We start from the raw sequence: 21715 nt of genomic DNA, 5'->3' as shown, positions 1-21715 counted from the left end.
GGCTTATTTTATTGTATTATGATTTTTTTTATTATTATTAAACTTTGGAGGCTAAAAACGGGGATTTTGGGGGTGGGGGGGGAGGGTCTGGGTGGGAAATCATGGGGGCTGCCCCCCCATAATAAAACCACGTGCGGGGCGTGGGGGCGTGGCGACGGCAGCCGAGGCGCTTCCCTATTGGCTGCTGGCCCCGCCAATGGGAGGGCGGGGAGGGGCTCGCGGCGCCGCGGGGTTAAAGCAGGAGCGCGTCCCTCCCCCGCGGGATAAAAAAACCACTTTTTTTGGGGTAAAAACGTCCTTTTTTGGGTAAAATCCCACTTTTTTAAGGTAAAATTCACCTTTTTTTGAGGTAAATTCCTCTGCGAGTTGAAAAATGCTCTTTGTTGAGGTAAAACGTGCGGTTTTTGAGGTAAAATTCCCTCTTTTCTAAATTAAAATATAAATAAGCCTTTTTGAGGTAAATCCTCCATTTTTGAAGCATTTCCTAAGGAAAATCTCCCGCTTTTTAGGAAAACCCCTCCTCCATCATTATTTTATGCCCGTTTTTTGCGGTTTGCTCCGTTTTGGTGGTGTTTGGTTCAAAACCTGCGCTTTTGGATGAAAATCCTCTTTATTTTGAGGACAAACCACCTTTCTCCCGAAGAAAACCCCTTTTTGTCCGTTTTTCACAAAAAGACTTCCATTTATTTTGAGGAAAAGTCCCATTTTTGAGGAAAAAAAAAAACTTTTTCTCGCCATTTCCCTCCCCAAACCATTTGTTTTGAGTCAAAACCCCTTTTTTGAGGAAAAAAAAGCCCTTTTCTGTCCATTTCCACAGCAAACTTTCCATTTATTTTGAGTAAAAATCCCTTTTTTGATGAAAAACCCCTTTTCTGGCCATTTCCCACCCCAAACCATTTGCGTCAAAATACCATTTAATTTTCAAGAAAAGCCCTTTTTTTGTCGACTTTTGACAAGAAGCCCCCTTTTTTGATGAAAAAAGCCCTTTTTTAGTCCATTTCCCACCCCGAACCGTTTATTTTGATTAAAACCCTGGTTTTTGTCTATATTTGACAAGAACCCCCCTTTTTTTTGATGAAAAAAGCCCTTTTTTAGTCCATTTCTCACCTCGAACCATTTACTTTGATTAAAACCCTGGTTTTTTGTCGATTTTTGACAAGAAGCCCCCTTTTTTGATGAAAAAAGCCCTTTTTCAGTCCATTTCCCACCCCGAACCGTTTATTTTGATTAAAACCCTGGTTTTTGTCTATTTTTGACACGAAACCCCACTTTTTTTGCTGAAACCCCCCCTTTTTCAGTCCATTTCCCACTTCAAACCATTTATTTTGATTAAAAACCAGGTTTTTGTCTATTTTTGACAAGAAACCCTTTTTTGATGAAAAAAAGCCCTTTTTCAGTCAATTTCCCACCCCAAACCGTTTATTTTGATTAAAACCCTGTTTTTTGTCTATTTTTGACAAGAAACCCCTTTTTTTTGCTGAAAACCCCCCTTTTTCAGTCCATTTCCCACCCCGAACCGTTTATTTTGATTAAAAACCAGTTTTTTGTCTATTTTTGACACGAAACCCCACTTTTTTTGCTGAAAACCCCCCTTTTTCAGTCCATTTCCCGCCCCGAACCATTTATTTTGATTAAAAACCAGGTTTTTGTCTATTTTTTTGTCTAAAAACCAGTTTTTTTTCTAAACCCCACTTTTTTTGCTGAAAACCCCCCTTTTTCAGTCCATTTCCCGCCTCAAACCGTTTATTTTGATTAAAAACCAGTTTTTTGTCTATTTTTGACACGAAACCCCACTTTTTTTGCTGAAAACCCCCCTTTTTCGGCCCATTTCCCTCTCTCACCCCCTGTTTTTGGGTTAACCCCCCCCGGGCTCACCCCGCCCCCGCACAAACCATCTCGTCCCCGAGCTCCTCCTCGGCCGCCCCTCCCCCCCGCGGCGCCTCCTCGTCGCTGTAGAGCGGGGGGGGGGCGGGGCGGCGCCGCGTGAGCAGATCTGCGGCTGCGCTCTCCAGCTCGTCCAGCGTCATCGCGCATGCGTCGGCGAGCTCCCGCTTGGCCACGGCCACGAACTTGGGGTCCCGGGCGAAGAGCCCCAAACCCTCCGAGATGAGGACCTGGGGAAGGATGGTGCTGAGCGACCCAATGGGACATGGGGAAGGATGGTGCTGAGCGACCCAATGGGAGCTGGGGAAGGATGGTGCTGAGCGACCCATTGGGAGCTGGGGAAGGATGGTGCTGAGCGACCCATTGGGAGCTGGGGAAGGATGGTGCTGAGCGACCCAATGGGAGCTGAGGGAAGGATGGGTGCTGAGAGACCCAATGGGACCTGGGGAAGGATGGTGCTGAGCGACCCAATGGGTCCCAAGGCAGGATGGTGCTGAGCGACCCAATGGGTCCCAAGGCAGGATGGTGCTGAGCGACCCAATGGGACCTGGGGAAGGATGGTGCTGAGCGACCCAATGGTACCCAAGTCAGGATGGTGCTGAGCAACCCATTGGTACCCAAGTCAGGATGGTGCTGAGCGACCCATTGGTACCCAAGTCAGGATGGTGCTGAGCGACCCAATGGTACCCAAGGCAGGATGGTGCTGAGCGACCCAATGGTACCCAAGGCAGGATGGTGCTGAGCAACCCATTGGTACCCAAGTCAGGATGGTGCTGAGCGACCCAATGGGTCCCAAGGCAGGATGGTGCTGAGCGACCCAATGGTACCCAAGGCAGGATGGTGCTGAGCGACCCAATGGTACCCAAGGCAGGATGGTGCTGAGCGACCCAATGGGAGCTGAGGGAAGGATGGTGCTGAGCGACCCAATGGTACCCGATGAAGGATGGTGCTGAGCGACCCAATGGGACCCAAGGCAGGATGGTGCTGAGCGACCCAATGGGTCCCAAGGCAGGATGGTGCTGAGCGACCCAATGGTACCCGATGAAGGATGGTGCTGAGCGACCCAATGGGAGCTGAGGGAAGGATGGTGCTGAGCGACCCAATGGGAGCTGGGGAAGGATGGTGCTGAGCGACCCATTGGGAGCTGGGGAAGGATGGTGCTGAGCGACCCAATGGGAGCTGAGGGAAGGATGGGTGCTGAGAGACCCAATGGGACCTGGGGAAGGATGGTGCTGAGCGACCCAATGGGTCCCAAGGCAGGATGGTGCTGAGCGACCCAATGGGTCCCAAGGCAGGATGGTGCTGAGCAACCCATTGGTACCCAAGTCAGGATGGTGCTGAGCGACCCATTGGTACCCAAAGCAGGATGGTGCTGAGCGACCCATTGGTACCCAAGTCAGGATGGTGCTGAGCGACCCAATGGGAGCTGAGGGAAGGATGGGTGCTGAGAGACCCAATGGGACCTGGGGAAGGATGGTGCTGAGCGACCCAATGGGTCCCAAGGCAGGATGGTGCTGAGCGACCCAATGGGTCCCAAGGCAGGATGGTGCTGAGCAACCCATTGGTACCCAAGTCAGGATGGTGCTGAGCGACCCATTGGTACCCAAAGCAGGATGGTGCTGAGCGACCCATTGGTACCCAAGTCAGGATGGTGCTGAGCGACCCAATGGGTCCCAAGGCAGGATGGTGCTGAGCGACCCAATGGTACCCAAGGCAGGATGGTGCTGAGCGACCCAATGGGAGCTGAGGGAAGGATGGTGCTGAGCGACCCAAAATGGTACCCGATGAAGGATGGTGCTGAGCGACCCAATGGGTCCCAAGGCAGGATGGTGCTGAGCGACCCAATGTGTCCCAAGGCAGGATGGTGCTGAGCGACCCATTGGTACCCAAAGCAGGATGGTGCTGAGCGACCCAATGGGAGCTGAGGGAAGGATGGGTGCTGAGAGACCCAATGGGACCTGGGGAAGGATGGTGCTGAGCGACCCAATGGGTCCCAAGGCAGGATGGTGCTGAGCGACCCAATGGGTCCCAAGGCAGGATGGTGCTGAGCGACCCAATGGGAGCTGAGGGAAGGATGGTGCTGAGCGACCCAAAATGGTACCCGATGAAGGATGGTGCTGAGCGACCCAATGGGTCCCAAGGCAGGATGGTGCTGAGCGACCCAATGGGACCTGGGGAAGGATGGTGCTGAGCGACCCAATGGTACCCAAGTCAGGATGGTGCTGAGCAACCCATTGGTACCCAAGTCAGGATGGTGCTGAGCGACCCAATGGGTCCCAAGGCAGGATGGTGCTGAGCGACCCAATGGTACCCAAGGCAGGATGGTGCTGAGCGACCCAATGGGAGCTGAGGGAAGGATGGTGCTGAGCGACCCATTGGTACCCAAGGCAGGATGGTGCTGAGCGACCCAATGGTACCCAAGGCAGGATGGTGCTGAGCGACCCAATGGTACCCAAGGCAGGATGGTGCTGAGCGACCCAATGGGAGCTGAGGGAAGGATGGGTGCTGAGAGACCCAATGGGACCTGGGGAAGGATGGTGCTGAGCGACCCAATGGGTCCCAAGGCAGGATGGTGCTGAGCGACCCAATGGGTCCCAAGGCAGGATGGTGCTGAGCAACCCATTGGTACCCAAGTCAGGATGGTGCTGAGCGACCCATTGGTACCCAAAGCAGGATGGTGCTGAGCGACCCATTGGTACCCAAGTCAGGATGGTGCTGAGCGACCCAATGGGTCCCAAGTCAGGATGGTGCTGAGCGACCCAATGGTACCCAAGTCAGGATGGTGCTGAGTGACCCAATGGGTCCCAAGGCAGGATGGTGCTGAGCGACCCAATGGGTCCCAAGGCAGGATGGTGCTGAGCGACCCAATGGGAGCTGAGGGAAGGATGGTGCTGAGCGACCCATTGGTACCCAAGGCAGGATGGTGCTGAGCGACCCAATGGTACCCAAGTCAGGATGGTGCTGAGCGACCCATTGGTACCCAAAGCAGGATGGTGCTGAGCGACCCATTGGTACCCAAGTCAGGATGGTGCTGAGCGACCCAATGGGTCCCAAGTCAGGATGGTGCTGAGCGACCCAATGGGACCTGGGGAAGGATGGTGCTGAGCGACCCAATGGTACCCAAGTCAGGATGGTGCTGAGCGACCCAATGTGTCCCAAGGCAGGATGGTGCTGAGCGACCCAATGGGAGCTGAGGGAAGGATGGTGCTGAGCGACCCAATGGTACCCGAGGAAGGATGGTGCTGAGCGACCCATTGGTACCCAAGGCAGGATGGTGCTGAGCGACCCAATGGGAGCTGAGGGAAGGATGGTGCTGAGCGACCCATTGGTACCCAAGGCAGGATGGTGCTGAGCGACCCAATGGGTCCCAAGGCAGGATGGTGCTGAGCGACCCAATGGGTCCCAAGTCAGGATGGTGCTGAGCGACCCAATGGTACCCAAGGCAGGATGGTGCTGAGCGACCCATTGGTACCCAAGGCAGGATGGTGCTGAGCAACCCATTGGTACCCAAGTCAGGATGGTGCTGAGCGACCCATTGGTACCCAAGGCAGGATGGTGCTGAGCGACCCAATGGGACCTGGGGAAGGATGGTGCTGAGCGACCCAATGGTACCCAAGTCAGGATGGTGCTGAGTGACCCAATGGGTCCCAAGGCAGGATGGTGCTGAGCAACCCATTGGTACCCAAGTCAGGATGGTGCTGAGCGACCCATTGGTACCCAAAGCAGGATGGTGCTGAGCGACCCAATGGTACCCAAGGCAGGATGGTGCTGAGCGACCCAATGGGACATGGGGAAGGATGGTGCTGAGCGACCCAATGGTACCCAAGTCAGGATGGTGCTGAGCGACCCATTGGTACCCAAGGCAGGATGGTGCTGAGCGACCCGAAGGTCCATGAGCGACTTCGGGCACTCACCGCCTCCACCAGGCTGTCGGCAGAGCCGCGGGGCCGCAGGCGGAGCGCGCCGGGGTCGGGATCGCCTCGGTCCCGCAGGATCCATCGGGATAACGGCGGCAGGCTCCCGCCGGGGCCCGGCTCCTCCACCAGCAGCAGCGGCGCGTACAGGACGTGGCCGCGGGGGGGCGCTGTGCCCCAGGCGTGCGAGGAGGAGCCGCGGCGCCACGTCTCGGAGCTGCCGGAGCCCTATGGGGAGAAGAGCGGGGTGTTAATGGGGATCACCCAGAGTGGGGCTGGGTCTGGTGTTCCCGATGGATCCTGAAGGTCGGGAAGGGGGATGCTGGAGGGGTGCCTCCATCAGGGATTGGGGGTGATGGGGTTAACGGGAACAGGGAACGTTTAGCTTGGATCTAAGGGGGTTCTGCCCCATGAGGACACTGGGATGGGTTGGATGGAGAAGGTTTGGGATGCTCCATCCCGGCCAGGTTGGAGCAAGGTGCCCATGGCTGGACCTGGATGATGCTCAGGTCATTCCCACCCCATAGGAGACCCAATCCATGGGTTGGACCAGGATAATGCTCAGGTCATTCCCACCCCATGGGAGACCCAATCCATGGGTTGGACCAGGATAATGCTCAGGTCATTCCCACCCCATGGGAGACCCAATCCATGGGTTGGACCAGGATAATGCTCAGGTCATTCCCACCCCATGGGAGACCCAATCCAAGGGTTGGACCTGGAGGATCCTTGGGTCATTCCCACCCCATTGGAGACCCAATCCAAGGGTTGGACCAGGATAATGCTCAGGTCATTCCCACCCCATGGGAGACCCAATCCAAGGGTTGGACCTGGAGGATCCTTGGGTCATTCCCACCCCATTGGAGACCCAATCCAAGGGTTGGACCAGGATAATGCTCAGGTCATTCCCACCCCATGGGAGACCCAATCCAAGGGTTGCACCTCGATGATCCTTGGGTCATTCCCATCCCATGGGAGACCCAATCCAAGGGTTGGACCTCGATGATCCTTGGGTCATTCCCATCCCATGGGAGACCCAATCCAAGGGTTGCACCTCGATGATCCTTGGGTCATTCCCATCCCATGGGAGACCCAATCCAAGGGTTGCACCTCGATGATCCTTGGGTCATTCCCATCCCATGGGAGACCCAATCCCAAGGGAGCCATGGTTGGGATCCTGCCGTACCTGGGGCCGGGCAGGGTTGTAGGTACCCGGGATGGGTTCATCCTCGCAGCTCCCCTGGCGCCGCAGGCACTGGATGGTGAAGGACGGCTTCCTCCCTATGGGGTGCAGTGGGTCAGGCACTGCCCCTATGGGCCCCCCCCTTTTACCCCACTGTGTCCCCCCCCTCTACCTGCAGGGGTGGGCGGCAGGAGCCGGCGCCTCTTGAGCTGCTGCCCTTCGCTGTGGAGGGCGAAGTGCCGGGGGGGCAACGGCAGCGACCCCCCCCGCGGCCCCTCTGCGGGCCCCCATAACCTGGGGATGGGACAGAGCATCAGGGGCCGGTCCTGGGACCCCCCCCCAGTGCAGCGATGGGAGGTGGGGGTCCCGGTACCTGTCCCTGGTCCTGCGGCGTGGGGCTGAGCCCTCCAAGTCCTCCTCATGGCTGCCGGCCCCAGGGTCCCCCCGCGGCTCCTCTGCGTCCTCTGCAGGGGGGGGCGGCTCCTCCTGGACCCCCCCATCCGAGCGCCGCCTGCACAGAGGCCGTTGGGACCCCTCTGCCCCATTGGGGACCCCCACAGTGGGGGGGACCCCAACATTGGGGTATCTCCCTCCCCCCCCAGTACCTGCTGAGGAGGGGGGCAGGGTCCTCCCCATCGGGGGGGTCGCAGCCCATCCCGGGGGGCGGCGGAGTGGGGGGGCTGGGGGCGGAGCCATAGAGCGCCTCGGGAGCCTGCGGGGAAACGGGCGGGGCTCGTGGGCGGGGCCTGAGCCAACGGGGGTGACCAATAGGGGAAAGGGCGTGGTTAGATGGGGGGCGTGGCCTGTGGGAGGGGCGGGGCTTACGGCGTAGGTCCGCGTTTCCTCCTCGACGGGGCCGTTCTGAGCGTCCTCCCCCTCCAGGTCACAGCTCAGCGCCCGCCGCATCTCGGGGCCCAGCGCCTGCAGGGTCTGCAGCCCGGCCTGGGGGGGAAATGGGGAGAATAGGGGGGAAAATGGGGCAATAGGGGTAATAGAGGAGAATGGGGGGGGAAATGGGGGTTAAAAAGGGGCGAATATGGGAGGGAAATGGGGCAATAGGGGTAATAGAGGAGAATGGGGGGGGAAATGGGGGTTAAAAAGAGGGGAATGGGGGGAAAATGGGGGTTAAAAATGGGGAATGGGGGAAATTGGGAGAATATGGGGGAAATGGCGCAATAGGGGGAAGAGAGGAGAATAGGGGGAAATAGGGGTTAAAAAGAGGGAAATGGGGGTTAAAAAGGGGGGAATAGGGGGAAAATGGGGGTTAAAAAGGAGGGAATAAGGGAAATTGGGAGAATATGGATGAAATGGGGTAATAGAGGAGAAAGGGGGGGAATGGGGGTTAAAAAGGGGCGAATAGGGGGGAAATGGGGCAATAGAGGAGAATGGGGGGGAAATGGGGGTTAAAAAGAGGGGAATGGGGGGAAAATGGGGGTAAAAAATGGGGGAATGGGGGAAATTGGGAGAATATGGGGGAAATGGCGCAATAGGGGGAAGAGAGGAGAATAGGGGGAAATAGGGGTTAAAAAGAGGGAAATGGGGGTTAAAAGGGGGGAATAGGGGGAAAATGGGGGTTAAAAAGGGGGGAATGGGGGAAATTGGGAGAATATGGGGGAAATGGGGCAATAGGGGGTAATGGGGCAATAGGGGGAAGAGAGGAGAATAGGGGGAAATAGCGGTTAAAAAGAGGGGAATGGGGGTTAAAAGGGGGGAATAGGGGGAAAATGGGGGTTAAAAAAGGGGAAATTGGGAGAATATGGGGGAAATGGGGCAATAGGGGGTAATGGGGCAATAGGGGGAAGAGAGGAGAATAGGGGGAAATAGGGGTTAAAAAGAGGGGAATGGGGGGAAAATGGTGGTTAAAAAGCGGAGAATAAGGGGAAATTGGGAGAATATGGGGCAATAGGGGGGTAATGGGGCAATAGGGGGACTAGAGAGGAATGGGGTTTAAAAAGGGGGAATAGGGGGAAATTGGGAGAATATGGGGAAAATGGGGCAATAGAGGGAGAATAAGGCAAAACAGGGGGGAATAAAGGGAAAAATGGGAAAAGGAATGGGGGGAAATTGGGAGAATATGGGGGAAATGGGGCAATAGGGGAAACAGGAGAATAGGGAGGAATGGGAGCAAAAAGGTGGGAAATGGGGTGAATATGGGGGAAATGGGGAAATAGAGGGGAATGGGGGGAAAATAGAGGGGGATGAGGGGTAGATGGGGGAATAGTGGGGACATGGGGAGAATATGGGGGAAATGGGGCAATATGGGAAAAAGAGGGGAATGGGGAAAATGGGGGGAAAAGGGGGGGAATAGTGGGGAAATGGGGAGAATATGGGGGAAAAGGGGGACTAGGGGGAAACCAGGGTGTAATGGGGAGGAACTGGGGGTGTCACACACCCACCCCCAGGGGCACCCACCTGCAGCGCACACTCATTGCTGGGCCCAGCGTTGGGACCCAGCATCCCCCTTTCCTTCCGCCTCCGGAACTTGCGGAAGTAATCCTGGATCAGGAAGGTGGCGTAGAACTTGCCCACGGTGACCTCCTCCTCTGGGGGGGGGGGGGCACATGGTCAGCAGCACTTGGGGGGCAGCCATGGGGAGGGGACCCACATCAACGCTCACCCTCTGGTGGGGGGATAACCTCATCCAGCAACTTGGGTTTTGTCCTCTTCCAGATCTTCTTGACCACGGCGCGCAGCTCCTTGTTGGCCACATCTAGGTTCCCTTTGGGAATGGGAGGAGGAGCATGGAATATGGGGCTGCCCCATATCACATCCCACTGCCCCACATGGCACCCCCCCCCGCCCCCCAACCTTCTGTCTTGATCTTGAGGGAAGTGCGGACCAGGGCGAAGAGGGTGGCGTTGAAGGTCACGGTGCCATCCGAGTTCAGGGGCATGTTCATGGCCACCAAGCGCTGTGGGGAGGGGGTTATGGGGTGGCTGAGCACCCACTGAACCCCCCCCGCAAGCCTATGTGGGGTGAGCCCCACACACTGACCTTACAGGCAACGCGGTGCGGGCAGAGCTTCCCAAAGCCCAGCGGTGGCTGGATGCGGCGCAGCAGTGTCACCACGTCCAGATGCTTGATGCGGCCTCTATGGGGCAGGGATTGGGGTCACAGAGTTGGAGGGGGGGGGTGTCCAACTGGATGGAGGTGTTCCCCCCCCCCATCAGGGGGTCCCATTGCCAGACCTGGCTGCGGGGTCGTACTCAGACCAGACGCGTTTGAACTCATCGAGGTGATGGGGGCCCAGGATGGACCAGTCGCGGGTCAGGTAATCAAAGTTGTCCATGATGACGGCCACGAAGAGGTTGATGATCTGGGGGGGGGAACGACAGGGACACAGCACTGGGATGTTGGGGGGGGGCCTTGATGTGGGGCAGGGCTGTGGGGCAGAGCTCTGGGGCTCACCAGGAAGGCGCAGAGCATGAAGAAGCTGATGAAATAGGCGATGGCGAAGTTGCTGCCGCAGGTGAACTCCTCGCCGGGGCCTGCGTCCGACTCCGGGTCGCAGCGCTTGCCGGGCAGGCTGGCCAGCATGATCTCCTGCCAGGCCTCCCCCGTGGCGCACCTGCGGCCCCACACATCCACGCTGCCCCATAGGCACCCCATACACACAGGGAGTGGGGCCGAGGGAGCCCCATAGGGTGACCCATAAGGACCTCAGGGTGACGCCTCCTGGACGTGACACGGGGCAAGGATCCCTATAGGGCCCCTGTGGTCCTACGGCGGCTCTATAGGAGCCATGGGGGAGGCATGGGGAGGACCCAAACCCCATAGAGAGCCCATGGGGATCCCATGGCGCTCCCCCCTGGATCTCACAGGAGGACCCAGAACCTCCCCCCATCTCCCATAGGGCCCCCCAGAAACCCCCCTCGATCCCATTGAGCTTCCCCCAGACACCTCCCCCCCATCTCCCATAGGACCCCCCCTGGATCCCATAGGACCCCCCCATTCCCACCTGAAGAGCAGCAGCACGGCCTGGGGGAAGGTCTGGAAGTTGTTGTTGCGGTTGATCTGGGTCCCATCCTGCAGCGCCACCTTCCCGAAGGTCTTGGGGGGGGACGGGGGGGACACAATGGGATAAGGGGGGGTACAACAGGATAAGGGGGGGGACAACAGGATAAATGAGGGGGATAATAGCATAAAAGGGGGTGGGGGTCTTACCTGCATGCCAATGACGGCGTAGATGAAGAAGATCATGGCGATGAGGAGGGCGACATAGGGCAGAGCCTGGGGGGGGGGCAAAAAGGGGGGTTAAATGGGTGTAAATGGACCGGGGGGGTGTCCCCATGTGTGTGTGTGTGTCCCATAGGTGTCACCTGGAAGGACTTGACAAAGGTCCAGAGCAGGGTGCGGATGCCCTCGCCCTTGGAGAGCAGCTTCACCAAGCGCATCACCCGGAAGAGGCGGAAGAAGGTGATGGAGATACGGGAGCTGTCCTCAGAGCTCTGCAATGGGGAGGGCACGGTGGGGGGGGGGTCAGGGGGACCCCAAAATCATGGACATACCCCCCCATAAAGACACACACACACACACCCCCCCCCCCCGTACCTCACCGACGTGCCCCCCGTTCTGGTGTGCACAGGAGTGATGGTGGCGATGGATGGAGATAGAGAGATGTGAGCGAGGAGAATGGAGATGGGGGGGACATGGACATGGGGGGGGACGGGGGGGGGGACCACCATGGACCCAACACAACGTCCAGGCCCCCCCCATGGCACAGGGTGACTCACGTTGACCTCAGTGACCGCGATGTCCACGACGCTGCCCACCACGATGAGGGCATCGAAGGTGTTCCAGGCGTCACAGAAGTAGTGCTGGGAAGGGGGGGGGACACACCCTGGTGTGACACCCCCCATGTGTGGCACCCATGTGTGACCCCCCCCCTTCCTCATCACCCCCTTACCCGTGGTTTGAAGGCGATGATCTTGAGCACCATCTCCACGGTGAAGAGCCCCGTGAACACCATGTTCAGCAGATCCATCACGTAGTTGAAGGGCTTTGACTGCTCATAGTGCTTTGGAAAGGGGGGGGGGTAAAAACAGGTCCTTAACCCCCCCTTTAATGTCCCCAACACCCCCCTTTTGGGGTGTGTGTGTGTGTGCCTTCCAAACCTGCACAGCCAACGCGATGGTGTTGAGGAGGATGAGGACAAACATGATGTACTCGAAGGCGGTGGAGTTGACCATGGCCCACACCCGGTACTGGCTCCGGTTCTTGGGGATGTAGCGCCGCAGCGGTTGTGCCTTCAGAGCGTACTCCACGCACTGCCTCTGTCACCAGGACACCGTCCCCAAGGGCCACCACCAGCGGGTGACAAAGGGACGTGGTGATGGTGGTGGTGATGGTGGTGATGGTGGTGGTGATGGTGGTACCTGGTTCTTGTCCAGCTCGCAGTTGCGGTACTCGCTCTCACCCTGTGCCCGGAAGGTGATGATGACGAAGCCCACGAAGATGTTCATCATGAAGAAGGCAATGACGATGATGTAGACGATGAAGAAGATGGAGATCTCCACCCGGTAGTTGTAGATGGGGCCTTGGTCCTCGGCGTTGGCGTCGATGGCTTTGTACAGCAGCCTGAGGGGGTGGTTGGGTTGGGGATACCAAAGGGATGGGGGCACCAAAGGGACGAAGACACCAAAGGGATGGGGGCACCAAAGGAATGGGGGTGCCAAAGGGATGGGGGTGCCAAAGGGATGGGGGTGCCAAAGGGATGGGGGTGCCAAAAGGATGGGGGCACCAAAAGGATGAGGACATCAAAGGGATGGGGACACCAAAGGGATGGGGGCACCAAAGGGATGGGGGCATGGAGGGGGGTGCTGGACCCCTCAAGTTGGGGGTGAGGGTGCTGGGGGGGGGGACACTCACGCAGGCCACCCCTCGAAGGTGGACACGGTGAAGAGAGCCATCATCCCCGCCAGCACGTTGTCGAAGTTGAAGTCGCTGTTGTGCCACAGGCGCTCCCGCACCGACGGGTGGGACACGTCCCCATCCTTGTACACCAGGAATGTGCCCCTGGGATCGGGACACCACAGGGATGGGGACACCAAAGGGATGGGGACATCAAAGGGATGGGGACACCAAAGGGATGGGGACATCAAAGAGATGGGGAGACCAAAGGGATGGGGACACCACAGGGATGGGGACACCAAAGGGATGGGGACACCACAGGGATGGGGACACCAAAGGGATGGGGACATCAAAGAGATGGGGAGACCAAAGGGATGGGGACACCACAGGGATGGGGACACCAAAGGGATGGGGACACCACAGGGATGGGGACACCAAAGGGATGGGGACACCACAGGGATGGGACCCACTTGCACTCCCCAGGGGTGTGCTTAGCCTCATCGGTGCAGCTGTAGAACTTGCCCTGCGGAGGTTTTGGGGGGTCAAGGGGGCGGGTGGGGACCCCCAACCCCTCAGGGTAGGGGTGTTGGGGACCCCTTAATGGGGGTTTAGGAGGGGTACCCCCTACCTTGAAGAGCTGTACCCCGATACAGGCGAACATGAACTGTAGCAGCGTGGTGACGATCATGATGTTCCCAATGGTGCGGATGGCCACGAAGACGCATTGCACCACGTGCTGGGGGCAGGATGAGGCCATCAGGATTCCCCCCCTCAGTGCTCCCAGTGCCCCTCCCAGTGCTCCCAGTGCAGCACCTTGAGGCCTTTGGCACGGTTGATGGCTCGAAGGGGCCGGAGGACGCGCAGGACCCGCAGGATCTTCACCACGGAGATGGCGCTGGAGCTGTGGGGGGACACCAGTGCCTCCCAGTAACATTCTCAGTGCCTCCCAGTGACCCCAGTGATGCTCCCGTTGCCTCAGCAATGCTCCCACTGTCCCCATTGGTCATCCCAGAGTCCCCAGCGCTGCTCCCAGTGCCCCCATTGGTGATCCCAGCATCCCCAGCACTGCTCCCAGTGCCCCCATTGGTGCTCCCAGTACCGCTCCCAGTGCCTCCCAGTGCCCCCCCCCTCCCAGCTCACTGGATGCCGAAGGAGATGAGGGAGACGCTGACCACCAGCAGGTCCAGGAGGTTGAACCAGTTGCGGCAGAAGGAGCCTTTGTGCAGGAAGGCGCCAAACGCCGTCATCTGGGGGAGGCCCCGAACCCCAACATCAAGGGGGGGTTCCCCCCTTCCTGAGACCCCTCACCCCCAAAACAGGAGGGGGGACCCCCAAATCCCCCCCTCAGCGCACCTTGAGCAGGATCTCCACAGTGAAGATGGAGGTGAAGGCGTAGTCGAAGTAGCCCAAGATCTGAGCGGGGGGGAAATGGGGTGACCCCAACACCCCCCCATCTCCCCATGCCTCCCTCAAACCCCTCAGCCCCCCCCAAACTGCTCTAAGCACCCCCTGCACCCCATCCCAATGGGGTCCCCAGTGGGTTTAGGGGTGAGTGATCCCCCCCCCATCCCAGTTCATCCCAGCATGCCCAGCATCGCACGTGGTTGCGGGGGGAGTGGGCACGGACGGGGTCCTCCGCTGCCAGGGAGACGCTGCTGAGGATGATGAAGACCAGGATGAGGTTGGTGAAGATGTGGTGGTGGATGAGGGCATGACAGCGCACCCGCAGCCTGCAACCAGTGCTCCCAGTCACTCCCAGTTGCTCCACTGTGTCCATACCTCCCTTCCCCAGTGCTTATAGGTTCCCCATCCCAGCCCCAGTTGCCCTTAAGGGGACACCAGCTCCCATTCCATCACACAGTGCCCCCCCCCGAGCTCCCAGTTTGTCCCCTCCCCATGTCCCCGGTGCCCCAGTTCCAGCCTCCAGTATTCTTAGTGCCCCCAGTCCCAGTCCTGCCAGTGCTCCCATTGCCCCCAGTATCCCCATCCCCAGTCCTCCAATACTATTGCCCCCAGTGCTCCAATCCCATTGCTCCCAGTGCCCCCACCCCTCCAATCCTATTGCTCCCAGTGCTTCAATCCCATTGCTCCCAGTGTCCCCATCCCCATGCCTCCAAACCCATTGCTCTCAGTGCCTCCCAGTGCTCCCGGTGTCCCCATCCCTCCAATCCTATTGCTCCCAGTGTCTCCATCCCCAGCCCTCCAATCCCACTGCTCCAATCCCATTGCTCCCAGTGTCTCCATCCCCAGCCCTCCAATCCCAGTGCTCCCAGTGCTTCCCAGTGCCCCCATTGCCCCCCATTGCTCACGGGTTGGTGCTGCTGAGGAGGAAGAAGGCGCTGCCTTCAGGGATCGGCGCCACTTTGGCCTTCGGGGGGGGCTCCTCAGGGGGCTCCGCTCGGGACCCCCCCAGACTGTCCCGGTCCCCCCCGGCCTCGTCCCCTGCAGGAACCCAGTGTTGGGCTCTGGCAACCCATAGGGACCCCACAGGGACCCCTTGGGGGGGGTGCACTGACCTTCCTCACTGCCCCCACCCTCCTCATCCTCCTCTTCCTCCTCTGGGGGCTCCCCTTCAACCTGGGGGGGGGGCAAAATGGGAGTTGGGGGGGGAAAGGGGGTTGGAAGAGGTGTAAATGTGGGGGGGTGCACACTTATTTGGGGGGACCCCCTGTTCACACTCACCTTCACACTCACATCCTGGCTCCCTGCAGCGGCTTCCACCTCTCCAGCCTTTTCCCTACGGATAAGGGGGGGGTTAGCCCCAGGAGACAGGTTTTGGGGTTACGGCCCCCCAGAAAAGGGACCCGGATGTGGGGGTGTCCCACACACACACACAAGGGACCCACTTTTTGTCCCCCCCCGAGTTGATGTTGTCACCATCGGCCAAGTTGTCCACAGCGATGGCCAAGAAGACGTTGAGGAGGATGTCTATGGGAAGGGAGGTTAACCAGTGCTCCCAGTGCATTCCAGTGCTCCCCAGTGCTCCCAGTGCATCCCAGTGCACCCCAGTGCTCCCAGTGTTCCCAGTGCACCCCAGTGCTCCCGGTGCACCCCAGTGCATCCCAGTACTCCCAGTGCATCCCAGTGCTCCCTCCAGTGACCCCATTTTCATTCCCAGTCTCTCCCAGTTACCTCCTGCTCCGTTCCCACTCCCTCCCAGTTACTCCATTCTCTGTTCCCAGTCCCTCCCACTTACCCCCTGCCCCATTCATTCCCATTTACCCTGTGTTCCGTTCCCACTCTCCCATTTACCCCCTGCCCCATTCCCAGTGCCTCCCAGTTACCCTGTTCTCATTCCCAGTCACCCCATTCTCATTCCCAGTGCCTCCCAGTTACTTCATGCCCCATTCCCAGTCCCCCCCAGTGCACGCACAGTTCCCGCAGATGAAGAGGATGACGAAGTAGACGCACACCAGCATCCCAGGAAAGACAGGGCCTCCATAGGCCATGATCCCATCATACATCACCGCATTCCAGTCCTCTCCCGTCAGGATCTGCAGGGAAAGGGGACCCCAAAACCTCAGCCTGCCCCCCCCCCCCCGCCCAACTGCTCCCAGTACACTGCCCCCTCCCATCTCCCTCCATCAGCATCACCCTGCAGGGACAATGGGGGCTCATGGGCTTTGGGGTCCCCTATGGGTTCGGGGTGGCCCCATCAGTTTGAGGTCCCCCCCATGTTTCATGGTCCCCGTGTGGACTTCCAGGTTCCTCTCCAGATACTGGGGTCCCTCATGACCTCGAGGTGCTGGGTGGGGTGTGTTTGATGTCCTGGGTGCTATTGGGGTGCTATGGCTGGACAGGAGGATCCTGGAGGATATGGGGGGGGGTCCTGGGTGTTATTGGGGTACCATGGGGGGGGGGGTGTACCTGGAAGACAGTGAGCAGAGCCTGGGGAAAGGTGTCGAAGGTGCTGCGCTTGGTCTGGGTCTCATCGAAGCTGAAGCGGCCCCCGAAGAGCTGCATCCCCAGGAGGGCGAAGATGATGATGAAAAGGAAGAGCAGGAGCAGGAGGGAGGCGATGGACTTCATGGAGTTCAACAAGGAGCCCACCAGGTTGCTCAGCGACGCCCAGTGCCTGACGGGTGACAGCGGGGTGGTTGGTGGGTGGTTGGTGGTGGGCACCGGAGGGGTGACAACGGCCGCCTGTCCCCTCACCGCGTCACTTTGAAGACGCGCAGGAGGCGGACGCAGCGCAGGACGGAGATGCCCAAGGGCTCCATGGCTCCTCGCTCCACCAGCGCCGTCTCCAACACCCCTCCGCACACCACGAAGCAGTCAAAGCGGTTGAAGAAGCTGCTGAAGTAACAGGCGGGGCCCAGGGCGTAGAGCTTCAACACCATCTCGGCGGCGAAGAGCGACAGCAGCGCCTTGTTGGCGTAAGCTTCAGTTGTTGGGGGGGGGAACAAGCGGTTGAGTGTGGGGGTTAAGGACCCCCCGCGCTTCAAGACAGGCGGTGGGGTTGTACCTTGCGTCTGGGTGAGCCACGGGGGCTGCCCGTGGTGCTCGGAGGCGATGGTGAGGGTGTTGAGGAACACCAGGAGCAGCACGGTCCAGTAGAAGGAGACGGATTTGACGGCGCCGCGGCAGCGCCGGCGCCACAGGCGGTTCAGGCGGCGCAGGCGGCGCCTTGGGGGGGCAATGGGGGCGGAAAGGGGGGGATATAGGGGTATAGGCGGTGTGGAGGGGACAGGGGGATGGAGGGGACAGGCAGACATGGGGGTATTTGAGGGGTTACAGAGATGTCCCATTCCATGGGAGGTGTTGGGGAGGGAATTTGGGGGGACTCCACTGTGTTTCCCCCCCCCTTTTATTTTCTCCTCCCCCTCAACTCACCAGAATTTAGTCTTTGTTATTTTGCCCCTGGGGAGGGAAAAGCACAAAGTTACCCCCAAAATTTGGGGGGGGTTCTCATGGGGGTGGCAATAGGGGGGGTATTGAGGGCTATGGTTGGGCAGGAGTGGTATGGGGGTTATGAGGAGGGTCCTGGGTGGTATTGGGCAGATGGGTCAGGATAGGGGGTCCTAGGGGCATTGGGGGGGGGGGGGGGTCCCAGAGACAATGGGGGGGTCCCACAGTCTATGGGAAATATGGGAGGGGGGCATGGATGGGACAAAGGGGTCATGGCAGGTTATGGGGGGGGTGGTCCTGGAGGCTATTATGGGGTATTGGGGAGGCCATGGGTGGAATGAGGGGTTATGGGGGTGGTCGCAAGGGCTATGGGGGGGCCGGGGGGGGGGGGGTCTCATGCTCACAAGCAGCGGTCACAGGCCGTTGGTTGTGCCTCCTCCTCACCCACTGTCTCGGTGTTCACTGACGTGGTCTCACTACCAGGAAGACTGGCTGGGGGGGCAGGGGGGTGTCACAAAGCTCAGCACCCTGTATCTGGGGGGGGGGGGGGCACCCTAAAACACTGTGGACCCCAATGGGGCCATTACCATGGGTGTCAGTGGAGTGACTGGTGTGACGCAGCCACTTCAAGCGCGGCTTCCTCTTGCCCATCAGGTCCTCAGCGGTCAGGCCTGCAGGGTTGGGATGCTGAGGACTTTATAGGGGGCCCCCCGTGTGACACCCCCCCCCCCCCCCAAACCCCGACTTTACGGTGCTTCTCGTGCTCATCCTCATCCCCTTCCAGGTCCTCGGCCTGGGTGATCCATTCCATGTAGCCCCGGAGGTCCTCTTCCAACTGCTGCTTCTCCCGCAGCTTCTGGAAGTCCCCGCGGGCTTTGGCCTTCTCACGTTCCTTGGAGAACTCCCTTTAAGGGGGGGGTGGTCATACATGTGAACACCCCCCCAACATGCTAACAACACGCTAAGGACATGCTAACGCTGCCCTCACCCGCTCAGCACCCCCAGCACCAAGTTGAGGACGAAGAAGGAGCCGAAGATGACGAGGCTGACAAAGTAAATCCAGGGCAGCTCGTGGCCCATCGCATCCTGCATCTGGGGGGGGGGGAATTTGGGGTGATGGAGGGTCCGAGGTTGGACCTGGATCATCTTAAGGTCCTTTCCAATCCAACCCATTCCATGACTCTATGAGGACACTGGGATGAGTTGGAAGAAGAAGGTCCAAGGTACCCATGGTGGGACCTGGATGATGTTGAGGTCCTTCCAACCCAACCCATTCCATGACTCTATGAGGACACTGGGATGGGTTGGATGGAGAAGGTTTGGGATGCTCCATCCAAGCCAGGTTGGAGCAAGGTGCCCATGGCTGAGCCCATGCTCAGCTCCTTCCAACCCAACCCATGGTACCCGGGGGGGTCTCACCCAGTAGAGAACATCGGTCCAGCCCTCCATGGTGATGCACTGGAACACGGTGAGCATGGCAAAGAAGAAGTTGTCGAAGTTGGTGATGCCACCATTGGGGCCCTCCCAGCGCCCCCGGCACTCGGTGTTGTTCTGCAGGCAGGCCCGGCCATGCCCCGAGAATGCACACGGGGAGGGGTCGTCCTCTGATTCCAAGTCTGGTAATGGAGGGGGGAGCAGCACCCCAAAAATGGGGTTTAGGGGGGGTCCTTGGGGTGTTATGGGGGGGGATTGGGGGACTGGAGGCCCCCACATGGTGGGGCTGGAGGAGATAAAGGGGTTCATAGAGAGTGAGGCGCTTGGGGTCGTGAGGGGGGCTTAGAGTCATGAGGGGGGCCTGGGGGGTCTTTAAGGGTGTTGTGGGGCTGAGGGTGTTGGGGGGATCAAGTGCCCTTATTGGGGGTATTACTGGGGGGTCTCAAGTGTTGGGGGGTCCCAGGGGGCTTGGGAGGGCTCAAGGTATTGGGGATTCCAGGGGGCTTGGGGGAGCTCAAGGTGTTGGGGGAACCAAGTGCCCTTAGTTACTGGGGGTCCTAGGTGTTGGGGGGGGGCTCAGGGTGTTGGGGAACCCGAGTGCCCTTAGTGGGGTGTCACTGTGGGGTCCTGGTGTTGGGTGCACTCAGGGGCTTTGGGGGGGGTCTCAGCGTGTTGCAGGGCCTCACTGGGGGTGGTTTAGGGTTGCTGGGGGGGTGTCTGAAGGTTTTGGGGGGCCCAAGTGCCCTCTCTGGGGTGCTGAGAGGGGATCTTAGAGCCTTAGGATTTGGAGGGTGCCCCCTCACTGGGGGACCCAGACCCGTTTTTTATGGGGGGAGTGTGATCCCAGTCACTGGTGGGGGTGCCCCCACCCCCTTACCAGACCCAATGAAGAAGCAGGTCTTGTGCATGCGGCCGATGAAGAGCTCGAGGCCGATGATGGCGTAGATGATGATGACGAAGAGGACGAGGAGCGCGATGTGCAGCAGCGGCACCATGGCCTTCATGATGGAGTTGAGCACGATGTGGAGGCCTATGGGGAGGAAAAGGGGGGGGGGGGGGATTGGCAGGAGATATTGGAGGGGGAGCACCCCCAAATCCCATCCTACCCCCCCAGTATTGATCTCACTGGGGACACCGGAGACGAGGCGGAGGGGCCGGAGGACGCGGAAGGCCCGGAGAGCTTTGACGTCGAAGCCCCCCGGTTTCCCACTCATGTGATGAGCTTCCCCGGGCTTATGGGATGCCTGCTCCAGGATGACACTGAAGAGCCTGGGGGGGTGGGAATAATTAGAGGGGGGGGAGATTTGGGATGGGGGGCACTGAAGGGGTGTGGGGGGTCTGGAGGTGGGTGTGGGAGCACCCTCTTCATGAATTGAGGGGGGCTATAAGTGAAGGGACCCCAATAGGCTTGGGGGGCTTAGTGGTGGGGGGGGGTGTTGGGGGTCTGAGGTGGTAGATTTTGGGGGGGGAATCCCTAAAGAGTTTGGGGGGACCAAGGGAGGGATTGTGGGGCTGGGAGTGGAGGTGCGTAAAGGGGGGACCATGATGAGTTGGGGGCTCTGTCTCTATGGGACACAAGCAGCTTGGGGGGGCTCATCCTAATGAACTGAGGGGGGACTCTAAGGGGGGGCACTATGAGGGGACCCCAGCTGGTTGGGGGTCTCAGTGGGGGGGTGCTTTTTGGCATCTGAGGTGGTAGATTTGAGGAGGGGGACTCTGAAGAGGGGGCTGGGAGTGGAGGTGGCTTAAGGGGGGAATATGATGAATTTGGGGGGTCTCTATGGGACACAAGCAGCTTGGGGGGGCTCATCCTAATGAACTGAGCGGGGACTCTAAGGGGGGGCACTACGAGGGGACCCCAGTAGGTTGGGGGGGGTGCTTTTGGCGATCTGAGGTGGTAGATTTGAGGAGAGGGGGGTTAGGAGTGGAGGTGGGTAAATGGGGGACCATGATGAATTTGGGGGGGGTCTCTATGGAGTTTGGGGGGGGGGGATCAGACCTGAATCTCCCCCCCCCTCTCTGGGGACAAGTCCTCACCCCACGATGACAATGACGAAGTCGAGCAGGTTCCAGCCGTTGCGGATGTAGGCGCTGGGGTGCAGGACCAGCCCGTAGGCGATGATCTTCAGGAAGGTCTCCACCGTGAAGATGATGAGGAACACGTACTCCACCTGCTCCTAAAGGGGGGGGGACGACATGGGGGGGTCAGGGGGGTGACACAGAACCCCCTTCTCCTGGGGGGCCACCACCAATGCCCTTCCCAGGGGGGCAAGGGACAGTGGAAGTGGGGACCCCCCCTTCAGCTCAACATCCTTTCCTCCATCCCCTCTACTGGGGGGCACAAGGGACACTGGCATTGAAGACCCCCCCTTCAACCCACCAGCACCCCATTTTATTGGGGGGGACAAACAGTGGAATTCGGGACCCCCCCCTTCAACCCATCAGCCCCTTTTCTGGGGGGCACAAGGGACATTGGCTTTGAGGACCCCCCTTCAACCCCCTAGCACCCCATTTTATGGGGGGGGACACAAACAGTGGAATTTGGGAACCCCCTTCAACCCATCAGCCCCTTTTCTGGGGGGCACAAGGGACATTGGCATTG

General features: G+C 59.2%; 1 protein-coding gene across 1 annotated transcript; it reads right to left on the bottom strand.

The window, feature by feature from the left end:
• Nucleotides 1–1892: 1892 nt before the first annotated feature.
• Nucleotides 1893–21290, bottom strand: CACNA1F (calcium voltage-gated channel subunit alpha1 F; the record flags this gene model as incomplete). The annotated part of the gene is made up of 45 exons (XM_057399068.1): nucleotides 1893–2114; nucleotides 5799–6026; nucleotides 6985–7079; nucleotides 7154–7275; nucleotides 7355–7492; nucleotides 7587–7693; nucleotides 7807–7923; nucleotides 9394–9524; nucleotides 9599–9700; nucleotides 9790–9892; nucleotides 9976–10072; nucleotides 10170–10297; nucleotides 10390–10549; nucleotides 10940–11031; nucleotides 11146–11211; nucleotides 11301–11429; nucleotides 11533–11553; nucleotides 11715–11798; nucleotides 11888–11998; nucleotides 12096–12254; nucleotides 12357–12558; nucleotides 12850–12996; nucleotides 13302–13354; nucleotides 13460–13567; nucleotides 13645–13732; nucleotides 13972–14078; nucleotides 14185–14244; nucleotides 14432–14561; nucleotides 15141–15273; nucleotides 15348–15408; nucleotides 15514–15568; nucleotides 15678–15759; nucleotides 16205–16325; nucleotides 16699–16906; nucleotides 16987–17212; nucleotides 17297–17457; nucleotides 17665–17691; nucleotides 18084–18171; nucleotides 18267–18350; nucleotides 18430–18584; nucleotides 18668–18771; nucleotides 19099–19295; nucleotides 19991–20143; nucleotides 20240–20382; nucleotides 21151–21290. Coding segments are annotated over 45 exons (5445 nt in total), but the record flags the coding sequence as incomplete, so codon positions are not given.
• Between the last annotated feature and the right edge of the window lie 425 nt (nucleotides 21291–21715).

The sequence above is a fragment of the Pezoporus wallicus genome, unplaced genomic scaffold (assembly GCF_028554395.1).
Source record: "Pezoporus wallicus isolate ANWC-B61680 ecotype Strahan unplaced genomic scaffold, APGP_CSIRO_Pwel_v1 contig_14516, whole genome shotgun sequence".
Taxonomy (NCBI): Eukaryota; Metazoa; Chordata; class Aves; order Psittaciformes; family Psittacidae; genus Pezoporus; species Pezoporus wallicus.
The sequence above is the reverse complement of the archived record's forward strand: the minus strand, read 5'-3'. Positions and strand labels throughout refer to the sequence as shown.